Raw genomic sequence first — 17684 nt, 5'->3', positions numbered from 1 at the left:
GGGGGGGTGTATCCGTACAAACTACGTGACATAGAAAAGTGTGTCCGGAAAAGATCAGTTTTATAATAAACTGACAGAATCTGACCCCTCCGACGCAGACTATGAACACGCGCAATCGGTCTCGCAAACATTTGATGTAACGTGGTTTGGTAATTACCATAACCTTTACCTAAAGACGGACGTGTTACTGTTAGCTGATGTCTTTGAGAGTTTTACGTTTCTCATGTTGATGTCTAGATACGAGTCCTGTTTTATATCTATTGGGATTCCTTATATAAATTCTACTGCTGGAATGACTGTAGATTTAATGATATCGTACATAGGTTGCCATTTTTTGTAAAGCCATACGATTCTCTGTGGTGGAGGTGATATTCTATCCGACGAAATAGGTTTTCCCAAAGGACGTCGGTACGGAAATATTTTTCTTGCATACTAGACAGAGATATCAGCATTTACGGCGGTGCTGGAAAATTCTATCCGACCCACGGGTCTGGATCGCTTACACGCACAGACTGGCGGGGGAATTGAAGTGACCTTTCGGGGTCACGCTATTGTTCGGGATGTCATTTTTTGACGTTTTGGGGTCAGTCAGGGTCATTGGCGTCATTAATATATGCAAATGAGAAATGTGAGGACAGTTTACAATTTTACTAGAAGAGCAGCTGTTTTACGGGTTTAAGGTTATAAGCAAGAAAAAGAATCCATCCCTGATATGAGATATGGATAAAATAATTAAAATCCTCGGGAAAATATAATGAGCAGAAGACCCACGGCAAGGCTAAGGGTCTCCTGCTCAATATTTTATCCCTCGGGTTTGAATTACCTCATCCATACCTCACGTCAGGGATGGATTCTATTAGTCTTGAACGGATGTTTGAAGACGAAATCTTGCATTACTCTTTGCGGTACCTGCGGTACCTCTTGCGGAACCTGCGGCGCTTTTTGCGGCACTTGCGGAACATGCGGTCCCTGCAGCACTTTTTTGCAGTACCTGCTGTGGAACTTGCGGCACATACTGAGGCCGAAGCAAGTCTTGAGGTCAGACATAACATCCGTGTTTCATTTTGATCGATGTTAATCCTTCCACGTATTAAGTACAAATGACGCTTGAGAAAATGTTGCTCTATTTGTACAAGCATCCTATACGTTTTCCATACCAATTTCCTTTATCCAGTTATTAAACTGTGTCTTAGGTAACCGAACCACTTGACATATACCTTCGATATGTCATTTCTATTGCGACGTTTCAAAACCTTTTCACTTCGAATATATCTTATCTGCTTTTGTTAACTCTTTGCATTTTACTCGTGTAAAAAGTGCCTTTTATCGCATCACCGTCATAATCAACTATCTTATTTATTGGGATGCCTTGCCGAACGTACCTAATGTTGATAGTGAACACTTATTCTGTCCACTTTTTTTCTGCAGTCCCGTTGTAACATATCAATCCAACACTTAGAGATCGTCCGACATTCTTTAGGCATCATACGTAAAAAAGACGGAGTAATACAGCTCTAGCTATCACTTTAATTGTCTCATTGAATCAGTATCCCTGAACAAATATTCGAAAATAAATACTTACGTACTGTTCTGTGCCTTTGTGCATTATAAATGCAATAAGTAATGGGCAGCATTTAAACATATGTTGTACTTTAAAATACAACATTTAACTTCCAAGCAGTTAAAAAAAAATGACGGACGCAGCGTTAAGACGATTATAAAATAACAACTCACATAGACACTCCAATACTGTTTATTTATGCAAATATTACGACTGTGCGCTATTAATTGTCCTTTTTGGTAAGTTAAACATATATATATCATTTTCACACTAACATGTACATATAGGCACTGATCTCTCAGCATTTATATCGCATTTGTTGTGCAATGATTGGTGTTTTAAAAACACGTTCAATAAATAGGTAACAACTTGTGGAATGTGATGTCTAGACCATGTCGAAAAGTAACATGCTCTGGATCATGTGATGATCACGTGATGGCCAAGGTGGGTAGTTCTGATGAACCGATGTTTGTGTAAGAAGAACACGGTAATAACGACACTATAGGAAAACACATGATTGTTCAAACATATGTTCTACCTAAGATGGAAACTTGTGTTGCTCCATCGAACATCAAAACGTCTTTGAACCATACGTCTGACACCATGAATAAAAGTCACTAATCGTTAATTATTTTCATTAAATATGCCATAGAACTACACAAACAGCACACAGCTGATGCAGTAAAGGTCATGTTCCATTCCATCATCTATACAAGATCGTTGAATGGGAAATCGGGTGCATTGCTCATCCTGAAATATTAAAAACATCGCTGTTGATATGATATAAATAACTTCCACACATGCTCATTTTCTCTCAATTTTGTTTCTTAATAAAATATGTGCATAAAACTTTGCCTGTTACTACATTTTTCTTCGTAACATTTAACGCACAACGTGACGTAACAAGATACTCAGCGTCGATGCATAAAGCATACATAGACTATTTAGATATATCATTGTCGCAAACATTTCTATGTTAAACGACAAGTTAAGACAGTTATAGATGTTGCCTGTGAAGTTTCAATGCACAGTCAATGATTTTTGCATTAAGGGAGAGGAAAATAAATAGCAATGCAGCGAATCGAAACAGCTGAAAGAAATCATCCCACTGACTGCTGTTACAGTGTGGAATTGCCTAGTTAAGGAAATTTCTAAGATTGTATACAAATACTTCAATTATAAATAGTTCTTCTAGAAGAAATCCATGGTGCCAGTATTGGCGATTGAATTTGGTTGATAAATGACATTTACAAAAATAGTATGCTTATATCAGCTAAACGCTTTGGTATGTGTTTTTATTTCAGCTGCTACTTACATGTGGAATTTTAACAGTCGAAGTTCCTTGTTAATGCCTGCGATAGCGGTCATATCTTCGGGGGAAAGCTTGAAATCGAAAACCTGAAATATATAAACAATGCACATTATGATTGGTGAGTATGTAATTCATTTTTGCTAACAGTATCATTTACTTAAAATGTTAAAAGTGCAATCACATGCTCATGTCCTCAGTTCATCTATTTATATACATGTACAATATGATAGACTCTGCTGTTGGATTTCGTATTCCCGATGGTTTGCAGTGACCTTGATAGCAACTGAGATCTCTTTTGAGAAGTTACAACGTTTATAATATACATTTTACTCATAATTATTTGGAATGTGCATGTACTTCCCATATTTTTTGAACACCCGACGCTGACGTCATGGCATGAAATCTATAAACATGTTACCCATTTATTCGTCTAGATGCTTCTTTATGATTGACATCGAATTTAAACTCCAAAACTTTAGAATTAAACAACCTTTGAGACTTGAGGTGTTCGCGTGGGCTTTCGTTTATTCGTGAGCTTTCGTTTTGAATTTAAAAAAGCTGCTGTATTCACGCAAACCTTTATCAAGCACATGCCAAAATGCCAAAATGACATGCGTTTATTTGTGGCATGCTGCAGCTATAGCTCCATTGTTAAGGTGATATCACAATGTGTCCGTCTTGTGTCTACCTTTCATATGATTCTCGCATTATTTTCAAGGTCGGTAAAAAATAAATATGATCAGATATATGTTTGGACTGTGATTGTTTAAAAACTCTTTTTTTCATTACTGCTGATTCACTAAACAAAACATGTTTTTTTTGCTTCCTGTAACTATTCCTCCCCTGGAATGTGCATGGTATTTATTTATGCGTGTGATAGGGGCGAACTTAACACGTGTGTTCACTGAAGCCATTTGCTTTTTTACTCACGTCTCCATTCTCACGTATTCTACTAGGTGTCACACTCTTTGGGATGACTATCAAATTCCTCTGAAGCAAGTTCCTGATCAGAATCTGAAAAAAATGCGGAGGAAGTTATAACACTTCAAATACTTCAAATATAAATATATATCTTTAATCAAAAATTGAAAGCAACATATTTCCCCATGTCTACACCACCTGGGGTGTTGTGAACTCCGTTAATATTTAGATTTAATTCTAAAAAAAGTGTATTTACTGGACAATACCTTGGACGTTATCATTTCACGTACGTTTTGCCTCTACAGCCTACAAATAAAGCAATACACCTCAGCGCGGATTATTGATTTACTAATAAAAATTTATTTTCACATTTTAATATTATTGTTTCTTATGAGAGCAGTTACTGTTCCAAACAGATTGGGAGTAATCGCAATTCTTTGCGAAATACGAAATATTACAGAGGAGATATATCTGTCATTATTTTTTTTTTATATCTTTTGGCCGGTTTATTTTTCCATCTTCGTAGAACAGCTCTAATATTTTATGGATGGTTGTGAACATGACGTATAAGTCTTCTGGCATCGATAGAGAACACTAATATAACTAATATAATGTGATTTCTTTTCATAGCTTCATATAAACACTGTTCCTATTTCAGCTGAATGTTATCAATGGCGTATTTTATCTTGCATATAGTACAAATCTCAACCCAGAGTTGTATGTGAATATAAGGAACGACAACTCTGTCTAGAGATTTATATAATACTTAAATGAGGTTTCTCAGGGTCATTTCCCTAATATGTTTTATTTTCAGGATCCCTATCAACCTGCACTGCCGTTTTCTATATACGGTAGCCTCCTCTTAACTTCCGTTTGGTTATAAATGTAGCACATTTTATCTAGTACACTTCTGTTGACCAGGTGGCTCAATCAGTTACAGCTAGAGTATAACAATTTGAAGTTCAGGGTTCGATTCCTGATCATGCCCCGCTGATTTTTTTCAGTCATAACACTCTTGTTGACTTTTTTTATTGGTGTGATCTTTTCTTTTTTTCGTAAAAGTCCGCAAGGAATAGTTTTCTTTCAGAAACGATTTATCAAAGCTACAGTCGTATTGGAATGTTTTTCACAATACTTTTTGGCAGTGGTACTATGATCCTTAACTTAAACACTTTTACTTATTTACCTGCTTATTGTTTACACGTGCATTCAAATGTATTATAAATAACATTAACAGGTTTCTAACCTCCTTTGAAATGTAGATATCTTCCTCGTTAAAATAGCATGTATTGCTACATAAGTTACAAGATTATTGTTCAAGCATTGATTTAACAAGAAAATGCAGCAAAGCTGCTGGACACCAAATCTGTTGATAAAAAGCAATCACTTCCAGTCCAACAAATACGGGAAGGAACAAGTCAGGCTAATTTGAATTTATTCTTTAGATATTAATTGCATTAATTTTAAACTTTATAATGTTCTGTTTTTACTCTTAATATCCTGACATGTTGCACTATTGTCACCCAGTAATTGTCCCATGCTTAAATGTTAACAGTTTGATAACAACGTCATCTTCTGAGAGAAAGGATACAGTTATTGAGTGCGGGATAAACGTATAAATGATTCAAATATGTCGCAATTTTTACAGATATTCTATTTGATAATACACTGTTGCTTTACGTTTTTACTGTGTTCTTGGTCAAATTGTCAATCATAGTCCCTCTGTAATTGAATAATATATAAAATGTTAGTATCTGGTTGAGGATACTTGTCAAAGAAGTTGTAGCCTCTCGGTCTGCTTCGAAGACACAGTTTGCCACAACTCTGGGTTTTTTGTTGTAATCATATATTCATTTTATATGGGTGAAATATAACTATCGTATATAACGGGAAAACTATTTTGTAGTTATTACATTTTTACGCAAATAATCCTTTCCCTCATCAAAGAAGCGCGGGAATTTGAAGCGTGTTTTTTTTACGCCAGGTTCTAATGACGTCACGCTTGACAACGACACAGAAACGACACAGAGCCCCAACTTATTTGGGTTTCTCACTGTTATTCTGCCGTTTGTTGCTATCAAATGATAAGATTTCTAAACAAAAATTCAAATTATATATTTATGTAAATACAATATTGTACGTTGTAACGGAGGAACCACATACCCACTGATTCTGCCGTCGCTTCATCTAAACTTAAAACTTAAAATCTGCGCAGTGATTAGAATGCACCGTTTTGACAGGACAATATTATGGATGATATATATACATGTAAAGAAAGAATATTTCGTATCTGTTCACTGCATTGAAGATATGTGTTTATCAAATGGAAAATGCATGATATTTCACTAGTATTCATGTAATAAACACTGATATCGCGGGGTTTTCTAGTCATATTCTTGTTGATAGTACGCGGCCTCAATTTCCCAGAACGCTTTCGCGCATGGGGAAGCACCGGAAATGGGCCACGTAGGGGTTTGAAACAGGTCACACTGATAATAGAGCAGTGCTTAACTTGTATCTAGATTAGTATTGAGTTTATTCCGCTTTATTTGATTAAACCATGCTATTAAAATGTTAAGTTGTTGTTATATAAAATATGTGCTAATCGAAAACAGGTATCATTTTGTTTTCTATTTGTTGCAGACTCGGTACAGTTTTATTAAAGAGGTACACAAAAATATACAGCGGTTTTCTTTAACGCAATTTACAGCAATTAAAGACAATTGACTTTCATTGTAAAAAGCACTTGAAGTACACACTACCTCGAAATATGTGCTTATAAACCAGCTAACCACATCCTAGATAATCAAATGTGGAGTGTCAACACATTTAAATACATTGAGCTTGAAATTAATAATTAAAATATTCGGGAATGCATCATTAAGGGTTGGTATATTTTCCTGCCTCGAAACTAATGCCTCGCTTACAACACAAAACTTGGACTTGTTGCCATGGTCTGATTTGTAATTTGAACAAGAATTATCAGGTTTCTAAGCATATTGTTTGAATGAACTAATGACCAAAACATACCAAAATATCAGATGCATTATTTGACATTTTACATTAAAATGCATCTAACATTGACAATATGCGTGCGTAATGTATCATACACAAACAATGATTTCCTTATATATACAGTCTATACAAAACTGTATATAGTATATGTATACCTGAGCAGGAGACTTCTTATACTTTGTAGCTAGCCCGGCCACCACAGGATCTTTAAGCAACACAGGCAGAGGCGCCTCGCCCGGTATCCTGTATTTATAACAAATTATCAAAATGTTAAATATTAAAAATGGTATCATCTAAATAAGACATGATGAATAATTATTTGAATCAGCAATTGTTTTGTTTTTTAATTCAGAATGTCAAACAAGTTCCATTAAACTATATTTTGCATTAAAAGTTTCATTTTATTACATTAGTAGGTATAATCTAGGTTTATGTTAGAGCAAATGTCCACGATCGGTCCCTGTACCATTTCCAAGACCATTCAACAATAATATTGAACACTGGTTCTAAACATTTCAACAGTTGTAGATTTTGTGATAAATATGTCTTGAAAAGTAACCCCTTAATCGAGATTCTTCCAGATACAGCTTTGTGGGGAAAAATAAAATACATAAACAAATCAAGTGTAGAAGCCGTACATTTTGTCAACATACACATCAAAAACATGAATATCAGGGATATCATAAAAATAAGAGCACAATCGTAGGGGCCGTTAATTTTCTCTCTCAAGAAATCAACACAAATCTATGAGATCGAATAATTACGTCAATCATGTGATTAACCTCGGAACAAATGACATCATTGCCAGTGATATTTTTTTATTTTTTTTTCAGTAGAATAAATAGATATTTTACACGAGTAATACGTTGATATCCACAGGTGTAAGGTAAAATCATTGAGATGTAAAAGTAAACTGCTATCGAATTAAAGAACACTATCCCACTACAGGCGTAACTCTAGATGATTCCATGGTAATATTTGTTATCTTGAAGGATACTCTCATGATTTCATTTTGGATACAACTGTAGTGGGTCAGAGCTAGTTTGCTTTCGATGAACAGGCATATCAGAAATTGATGGTGACCGTCTCAAGTACCCGGATCAAATGTAGACCTCGATGTAGTTTTATTCTCTTTGTTTTAATTCATCATAAATGTATCTATAAATTTTACTTCTTCGAAAAGCTTCATGAATAGATCTGTATTGTGTGGATTTTTTTTTTATTAGAAACGATTTGTTAAAACTAAAGTGCCGAACCAGAAAAGAAGGCAAAAATCCCAATAAATATGTATTTTTACAGTTAAGCTTTTAATTTCCCTTGACCATTGGCTTATACATATATTTATCTTTTGGTGCTACGCACCCTCGATACTCTGTTGGTTACGCTCAATGTCGCCCTCAGCACCTCTGGGACATGTCATGGCAAAATTGAAGGCAAGAGTCCTACATACAGATTCTTTTGATGTCCATCGAAGGATCAAACTAGTCTTCTTGTCTCATCCGCATTTGTTCTGAAATATTCCATGGGTGCACAGAGCTAAATAGACTGGCCACCGTCTCTAGAATATTAAATAATTAAGAAAAAACTAACTCTAATAATTTTGATCACTTGGATGTCTGTTCTAAACTAGGGGGAGATAAGCTAGTAGTAAAATGTAGTCGAGAAATTCTTCATAAAAAACTTAGGGGCTGGTTGCCAGTCAAAGAGCTAAAGTGAGCGTTACCTCTTGAGCATCGAGGATGGGTGCTATAATGTTTACATACAAACTCACGTAGTAAATGCTGCACTGCCGGGGGATCCAATCGGACTATAAGCCATTATCGCTATGTTATGTTTCTTCATGGCAGCTTCTAATTTGTTCTGCGGGAAGTAGGCGTGGCACTCAACCTGAAGGAAAGTGGCGTAAATATCAACTCTATATAGGCAAGGCCTCGTGTAAGGAAACATGTATACGTGTTTAATCAAGCTATCCGATGATTTGTAAATGGGAATGTGTATTTCAACATACTTACTTACAAGTTAGTTGGAACAAATCTAAAAACAATTTGAAGGAAACTATAAGCATTTAATACAATGAATTAACCTAAACTTTCATAAAGATAGAGAATGGCAGAAAGAGGGAGAAAAAGATAGATCATTATTGCTTAATGGAAGTAACGGCGAAAAACACGTAGTTTCTACGCCATGTGACCTGTCCAATCCAGTAGGAAATGCTGTCACATATTTGACACATATTGATTCAAATTTGAACGGTGTACCGCTTAGGCTATTCAGGTCGGGTTTAACTCGTCCAGATCGGCTAACAAGTTATTTTCCTTTTTATCTGTTTATTCAAAGATGTCCGGGCAATGTGGATGTTTTACACCGACCCATTTTAAGTGAGAAATAAGTTGGCTGAAATATCGAAGCTTGGAGTTTGTGCTAAGACCATACAAGGAAATTCAGTACCATGACTCTTTCGTTAATTATTTTGATAATGTTTTTCCGTAAACATCCTTTGCTTTTGATAGAGTTAACGTCTATCGGTTACTGCAGATAAGGGCCAGCACACGGTCATTTTAAACTGAATACCATAACCTCGACACAATAACATAACACATCCGTATCCGAATTACAGATAACTATAGCTACTTATAATACAGAATTGATATTCATTTTATTATCTACAGATTTGTTTAGAGAAAAAAATAGAAAAGAGAAAAAGTATAGTATTTAAATAATATACCATTCCTATACATATAACGCCGTAACCAATCGTAATGAAGAACTTTCAATTTAAAAAGCAATATGTTTAAGGAAAGAGTATCCATGTTAAAAAAACAAACGATTTTATAGTTTTGCTATTTTCCACAAAAAAAAATTGTTCCTCTGCCGGAAAATGATACAGAAGAGGTAACTCACGTGCGAACATGAACCTACCTGATTCACCACTGGTTTAATACGTGCACATTTCATGATGCGTTCCACTTGTGCAACATTGAAGTTTGATACGCCAATGCTTTTAGCCTTCCCTTCGTCAACAAGTTTTTCCATTTCCTAAATACATCGAAAATAGGACATATGAAAAGTGCAAAGCAAACGTTTAACATTTGAACCATACAGCTGTTGATCGCATGACTGAATAATCATTGAATTACACTGCTTATAAAGTCAATCAAACTCACGACAATCAGCATGGAAAGTCGTGAATTGATCTAATGTATCAATAACGAATGAAATAGTTATGCATTAAACTCAAAGAAGCCTTATAACTTACCTTCCATACGCCTTCAAAGTCAACAGGGCCATCATGGTCTAGTTGGCCATCTTTGAAGGGAAATACAATTTTAGGGTCGGCTTGTTTCTAATCAAAGAAAGAAGAAACGTTTTCATTTAGATACCAGTTCTTTTAAGTGAAAGTTTAATTTATTTTCATTTTAACGAAAAGGGGAATGAATACATACAAAAATGTAGGTAGGTCTGACGGTAGCGTTCCTTGCAACTTTCAAAAACACCAATACGCTACCAGATGTTCTGTTAGCGCAGCAAAATAGATATATGTCTTAAAAGTACTAAAATCTTACATTAAGCAAAACAGTTGAAAATAAGGACCGTTCGGCAAGTATAATGGACAATCAAACGTATAATCAAACATCCGTTCAGTGAAAGCATTGAGTATGTAAGAAGAAATAGTACAGACATTATTCTCAACATTAAGTTGCGAAACTGTACAAAAACGAGTCGAACTAAACAAATTATCTGCAACTTTACTTTTTTGATAAAAAAGGGCAGGAAAGACTTTGGAAATTGATTACTGACAATGTAAACAGTTTAATTAAGTTCAGATTGACAATTTAAGAGGATTTGCTAAATAATGTATATTATTTCTATACATATTAACTTTCTTTCATCACATTGTGACAATAATTCAATGTTTACTTGTGCTTGTGAATCTTATCTCTAAACGCAGGAATACTAAATTGTAAGTAATTTCTCGCATTTGGAGGTAAATAAAACCGAATAGTTAATAAACAAACAAAGAAATTAATGCCAAATAAGGGATTCGAGATAAAAATGGGATTTTAACAGGATATGACACAAAAATTATGCCAAATGGATGCTGAACTCCTGCATATGTTTAACCATTGACAACAGAAGGTGCTCCGTAATTGATAACTGGTATCTACATCACATTCTGCACTCTTTCTGAAACAAAAATATAGGATTACCGTAATGTAAACACACTCGTACTTGGAACTCACCTTCTACGAAGCTTACAACTTACCTTTAGCACTACAGGGATGTGTATCAGGAAAAGGTCTACGTAGGAGAGCCGTAATTTTTTTAGACTTTCAGACATGGACTGCTGAACGTCAGAGGGCCGGGTTAAGATGTTTCCTAACTGTAAGTGAACATATCATGTATTTTTTATAAACGTTTCAACTTAAAAGTAAAAAGAATGCACAAAAATAGGTTTACTGGAAGAACATTGAAAAGGTACGACGAGAATATGATATATGTTTTGGAAACAGTAAGCGCCTTATGCTTATCGAGAACACCAGTTACGTAACAGGATCAAAGTCGAGTAACGTCACGTCCTAAAATTGAGAGCGAGGCTAGTGACCTACATATAAACCTTGTATCGGTTAGCTCGCCTACCTGTGGTAGCGTAATTAACAGTGATACTATACCTTATACGTGTACTTTACCTTAAACACAACTAATCAGTTGGGTAATTAGTTTCAAATTTTACTAGTCCATGTGTAATTTCTAATAGCCCAATATTATTCAACATGGTAAATAAAATCAAACTTTAAGATGATGTCAATTTGCCTTGCAGTTTTTAGAGCCACTATTTCAGCTTGAGATTTCACTAGACTCAGAATTATTAACGTAACACACACACACACACACACACACACACACACGTGCGCGCGCGGAGACACACACACACAAACACACATGTGATTGCACCTTTAAAACATGATGATATATAAATAATATGCCAAATAATATTTCACGTCACATCAACAGCAGTTTCGTCCTTCAATGACTTACCGGTGATACTTGGGGCAAACACTTCGAAATCTATACTGCCTTACAGGAGTACTGATTTAAAAACTAGGACTTATTTTAGTTTTCCCTTTGCTCGTTTTAATCAGGTTAATGCCTTTTTGTTTCAAATATTGATATTGATTTGATTAAACAATATAGCAAGTAACACGTCATTTCTTTTTGTAATAACCTGGTCTGCATTCATCGTGATTTCTGCAGCATCCTTACTCTCTTACACCCCCTCCCACCTTTCATATCATATTGCTAATAAGCGCATGTTTTGATTGTTTCACATTTATTACTAACTTTATTTCTAATGCGCCTTTTGAATGGTTCCCTCCCCTTTATTACCTTTGTTGTTATAAACAGGTCCTCCCTTTTGAGCTTGCCGCCTTTCAATTTCTCGGCAATGCCTTCACCTATTACGTCCTCGTTTTGGTAGTTGTACGCCGTGTCAATGAGACGGTACCCGGCATCCAGGGCGGTCGTTACGGCCGTTTTCACCTCTTCTGGTTTACTCTAAGTAGATTAAAACAAGATATTTATGGGGAAAAAAATCAACGATAGTTTAATACAAAATAATGCTCAGCCTGTTTCATTTTATAAAACGAAGCAAGGATCATTTTCCTAACATCTTTCACATCTAACTTTGACGCTTTGATAATCTGAAAGTCTGCCAATATAAAACAATTAGCCATAACACAAATTTGGTACTTATTAACAGTATGGTTTTCAATCGCGCGGGTGATTTTATTTCCCTTTTGTTTTCGCGGTCGCCAAAGTTAGCGTAATATTAAATACCAAGCAAATGTAAATGCATATACAGAGATAAACAAAAATACCCAATTACCCTTTAAATTCCAATTAATGGTGATAAAACATGAGTTGATATGATATTTTGCGTTATTTTGATAAAACACTTGTAAAATTAATGCCCTTACCTAAATACAAAAGTATACCTGTAAGTGCATTATTTTTACTTGGTAATAATGCGAAAAATTTCAATCCCAGTGATCTAGTTCTGATCGGGACAACCGCGAAATATTGGCTACGCGAACGAAACAAGAAGTACTTTCTATATAATAATGTATGGTTATCACACATGGAGAGAAAAAATATGCAATTATTGTATTACATGGCCACCATTTCAAGATGTGATGCACGATTATTATATACCTTACGAATAAAGCATGACAACAAGTCAAACTGAATATAAAAAGTATTGAGACATGTGATGATATGCACACGGGTACCCATAGACACACAGACAAGACAGACAATACTTCAAAATATATCTAAATATACCAGAGCTGTGAGAGAACGGTATACATGTCATCGCAATAGTGTATGAATATGTATCATTCGACAAGAAAAAGAACAAAGATAATGATTAAATTGTATGCTCCATTTCGTGATCTCATTAGAAATATTTTTAATATTAATATCGATCTCATCGTTTTTAATTGTGACAACAAAAGTATCTTTGGATTTTGTTGTCGAGTCTACGGTTCTTTCCCAACAAAGATTGACATGGATGTTACTCCTTTTGGTAAAACTAGTTTCGTTCCCTTGAGGTTGATTTTGTGATAGTTGATTTGTTTAAAATGCCAGTGTTTCCTGATAATAAACTTTTAAAAATAAAGTCTTGCAATGTGCTCCTGATCAAAAATAATTGACATGATGTCAAATTTTCATGATTCATGATTAACTATCAACCAAAATGTAAAATTAGCCGTTTGGGCACATATTGTGTTTGATGTGTTTAACAGTGATTATTGAAACAGAGATAAAATTTAATCTAGAGTTGTGGCTAACCCAAGTTGACCTGATAACATATAACTACTACACCGATTAATATATATAAACTTTATTTATTAAGCAACAATTATGATACAAGTTATTTAAACTCATATTGATCACTCTTGTTGACCAGGATGTTAGCGCGGTGGGGGTTTTAGTGTGGGAGGAAACCGGAGTACCCGGAGAAAACCCATGTGGTCGGGCAGGTGACCCTAACCTGTTCACGTCCGATCGGGGAATAGAACCCGTGAGTACAACTAGTTTAACCTATCAAATGTATGCAGATTTGGTGTTTAATTTAATCATCATAAATGTATAAAACTTAAGTCAACATCAGATCCGCGCCGGCTCCGAGGCCTATGTACTGGTCCAGATAGATAGCTTTTCTCCGGATATCCGGTTTTGCTTCACAACCAAAGCATGGCACGTCCTTAAATGGCCATATCTATTAATGTTCCTAATAGGACGTACACGATATGCTACCAAAAGGAGGCATATATATCAACATACCGCTTTAAATACACACACATGCAATAGACCCCAGCTCTGTTTATAGACGCTTGACCGTAATAACCAACTAAACAGTCGACCCACTTGCACACATACAAAAACAATGCCCGTACGTTTGTGCTGTCATATATGCATTGCTTATTGAACAAACTATTTACTCTAATATGTCACGAGCGGAATGCTTTATATTGACTTAGTATGATAAAGGTATTATTATTATTCGTATTGGATTGGCTTTTTATAAAAAGAAAATTTCCGATAAATCAATCTTGTTTTGAAGGCCACAGTAAACCATTGTGGCAGACCAAGTGATTTCAAAATTCCGCTCGAGTTTTATTTACCGTATATGAGATTAAAGTGATCATTTTTCTTCAAACACAAAAGTGTGAAAGATATATTTATTTTTACAAATCTGCAGCAGCTGTCATATTTCTGTAAAATTCCTACCTGCCACGTCCCGAGCCCAAACAACGGCATTTTGATTCCATTGTTCAGCGTTATATTCGTTGCAGATATCGACATGCTTATCAATGTTAGAATGTCCCGTGAACAACTGTCAGTTATCGAGCACATATAGCCCAGGTATGTACAGGTGACAAAGTGTATTGTTCACTTAACCTAATTTAGTGTTCTGCTATGTGAAATTTTCCAGAGCTATTTAAACGCGACCTTGACGTAAACTGACACTAACAAACAAGACAACCCTACTCTGCATTTTTATATTCTGAATTAACTTGCATTTCTACGTCACAGTGCTCTACTTGCCTTTTCTATAAATTTGTCGACCCCATAAGTGAACTTTATAGATTTTATGAGAACCGCGAGTGTTCGACAGCATTAGCTCAGATAAGCAGCGTATGTAATTATTGTAATAGTGTACAGGAACCAGTAGTATCCACAACCGATGTGTGATAAGCTAACAGTGCTTTGAAGAGGGTTATTTAGTACACATTTACAGATTCAACAGAAACTCAGTGCTGCACTTGTTCACAGAAGTTTAAATTTCAAATACACTTTTTGTATTTGTTTTCAGGAGTAACAGAAATGTTACCAACAAGATAACAAATGTTAATTATTTAATTGGTATGAAACAAAAGTCTTAAGAATTTAAATAGCATACCTGAAATGGATTTCTTTTATCAAATACATAATACTTACCTGTGTTATGCAATGTTTGGGTTTAGCAAATTCTGAAAACATTGATGTTTTTGCTATTTTCAGGGAACAGAAGCCACTGCCATATATATGTCAAGCAATATCAACTGTATATTTGATATTTTAAAGATTTTTCCAAAATGTAAGCATGGAACAACAGGGAAAATTTGTTAAAAAGGTCTTAAAGGAAGTGCTTCGAAAAATTTGTATGATATCTTTAGGGAAACTCAATCACATGCCTTTTTGTTATTTTTTATTAGTTATCTTTCTGTAAATACCCATTATGTAACACATTGCAACATATCTGGAAAATTGTAAATCTAATCAAACAACCATTTTTTTTTCAAATCTTGTGTTCTAACGTACCTTATGCAAAAGGAATACATGTCTTGTCGTAGGAGAATCATAATAGTTTTTCATTTATCACCACGCCCCAAGAGGTAACTGATCTCAAATTGAAGCTAACCATCCATTAAGTCGCTTCAAGTAAAATTCAAGTGAAAATAAGGCGTAAGTTTGAAGTGACTGGTTACCCAGCACCGCACAGTTCACCTGATATATAATCCGCGGCCATGTCTTTTGTGTGTCTGCTGTTAATGACGGAAACGTGAGTTTAAACGGTGGAGTAATCTAAATACATGTATGCCAGCGAAATAAAGGATTGTCAGCTTACTAGGCTTAAAACGCCTTTTTACACATCAGACGAATTAGAGCTCTATAGAGCTGAACAAGTATCACGTTTCAACAAAAAGAAATGAAAACAAAATCCCGTACACATTAAATTGATACCGACCTGGCGAAGATTTTGTGTTTATCGGTTATATCTGCCTTTCACTTTTTTGCGTTTTAATATATATATAATCAGATTTTTTAGCTTTTCCGGTCCTAGGGACTGTTTAAATTTTGTAATTCTGATATAGTGAATTCCGGTTTTTCGTTTTTCAGTCCATTAGAGGTTTACGGTTCGAATCCTGGTGAGCAATACTGATTTCTTACATTTAAAATACTATTGTTGATTACTTTTAGCTAAAATCCATCTCAGTTTTAGCATAAAATCCGTAAATAAATCAAATTTATAGCCATGCAGGAAAAATATCAGATTCCAATTCTTAGTTACATTACTGCGGCACGGGGACCCTTACATTATCGCCAAGCTATGCATGTTTAATAAGATTTTTACCATTTGAAATTAAAAGCTGCGTTACCTAAGCTTATTGTATAGTTATACATGTGATACAAATCCTGTGGTGACTACAGCGAACCGTCAAATACAATAAAAACACCAGATTAATATTGCAGACACGACACCCCGTACCACCCACACGCTATGTATAACATATAACACCCTTAAAAAGTAAGCTTAAACTACAATGAGATTGCATTTGCATCCAACACTTTAACTTTGCAATATATAAATACTGAAAATTATATTCATGTTGCATTTTAATACACTCAATACGTTACACAAAGACAGTATTGCAATGTATACATGTTTATATAATTAAACAAAGGTGTTAAAACATGCATTATATATTATATCATTAGTTAAATTACCTGCCATGTCCCAAGTCCAAATAACGGCATATTGATGCCATTATTCAATTTCACAACAGTGGTAGATTTCGACATGCTGGTGTCTGTCTCTAGAAATCCTTTGTGCATCAAGAGTATAGACGACTGCTTCCCGTGCTGGAATGGACGAGATATTGAGCAAGCGCTGTTTTATAGAAAGGAACTCCGCAGGTTGAGTATATGGAACGCAATGTAATGGAGTCCAAGGGGTGAGTTTGTGGAACGATGACTCAACATACGATTATAATGTTTTAGATTGGAAGAATCAGATTGAGTTGTGCGTAGCTACTGAGAGTGGTTGTCAATGGTAACCAATTTTAATTTTTTAAAGAGCTGTCGTTTTGTTAATGTGATACTGATAACGTAGAGCTGTCTTAACATGCTTAAATTACCACGAGTTCGCGCAGCCTTAGCTCTTTTGACGTTGCAGTATATACTTGGACAAAAAGACGCATAATTAAAACAAATAGGGTCTACAGTCGATACGTAACAACTATGATAATACGATCTGGTATCTACGAAGACCCCGCTTAAAGGAAGGACTGGGCAGGGAGTGGGAGGGAGACAACACAGGTCCCAGATGTAGCCTCAGATACACGTTGGTATATCTCGCTTAATATGCTTATGCTTAACTTACTGTTGAATTTGGATAAATATTGTGAAATAAACAATATCAGCTATATCTGATCACTCATGAGCAAAATCATTCACGAGTGACAAAGATATCGTTGGAAGACCACGTTCACCTAGCAATGTCATGGGCAAACACATGTTGCCAAGCGTTTGGGAGTGATTCGATCCACA

General features: G+C 35.3%; 1 protein-coding gene across 2 annotated transcripts; it reads right to left on the bottom strand.

Annotated features, from left to right (window-relative positions):
- Positions 1 to 1735: 1735 nt before the first annotated feature.
- On the bottom strand, positions 1736 to 17083 carry LOC110450379 (1,5-anhydro-D-fructose reductase-like). 2 transcript variants are annotated; one of them, XM_021497864.1, is made up of 10 exons: positions 16863 to 17083; positions 12195 to 12362; positions 11074 to 11190; positions 10066 to 10152; positions 9729 to 9845; positions 8581 to 8696; positions 6965 to 7052; positions 3804 to 3887; positions 2877 to 2959; positions 1736 to 2311 (listed from the first exon to the last, which is right to left on the bottom strand). In XM_021497864.1, exons 1-10 carry the CDS (start codon positions 16968 to 16970, stop codon positions 2269 to 2271), a joined length of 1011 nt encoding a protein of 336 aa, XP_021353539.1. In that variant the 5' UTR covers positions 16971 to 17083; the 3' UTR covers positions 1736 to 2268. The 2 variants fall into 2 exon arrangements, with proteins under 2 accessions (XP_021353539.1, XP_021353538.1); XM_021497863.1 differs by lacking the exon at positions 16863 to 17083 and adding an exon at positions 14601 to 14802.
- Positions 17084 to 17684: the final 601 nt, after the last annotated feature.

The sequence above is a fragment of the Mizuhopecten yessoensis genome, unplaced genomic scaffold, assembly GCF_002113885.1.
Source record: "Mizuhopecten yessoensis strain PY_sf001 unplaced genomic scaffold, ASM211388v2 scaffold5193, whole genome shotgun sequence".
NCBI lineage: Eukaryota > Metazoa > Mollusca > Bivalvia > Pectinida > Pectinidae > Mizuhopecten > Mizuhopecten yessoensis.
Note: the sequence above shows the minus strand (reverse complement) of the source record. Positions and strands in the feature narration are given on the sequence as shown.

Coding starts and splice junctions, on each gene's coding strand:
- LOC110450379 (XM_021497863.1), bottom strand. CDS start 14,726: ATGTGCTCGATAACTGACAGTTGTTCACGGGACATTCTAACATTGATA. Junction 11,191..12,194: donor ACCTGTTTATAACAACAAAG/GTAATAAAGGGG, acceptor GTTCACTTACAG/TTAGGAAACATCTTAACCCG. Junction 2,312..2,876: donor CGACTGTTAAAATTCCACAT/GTAAGTAGCAGC, acceptor TTAATATTTCAG/GATGAGCAATGCACCCGATT.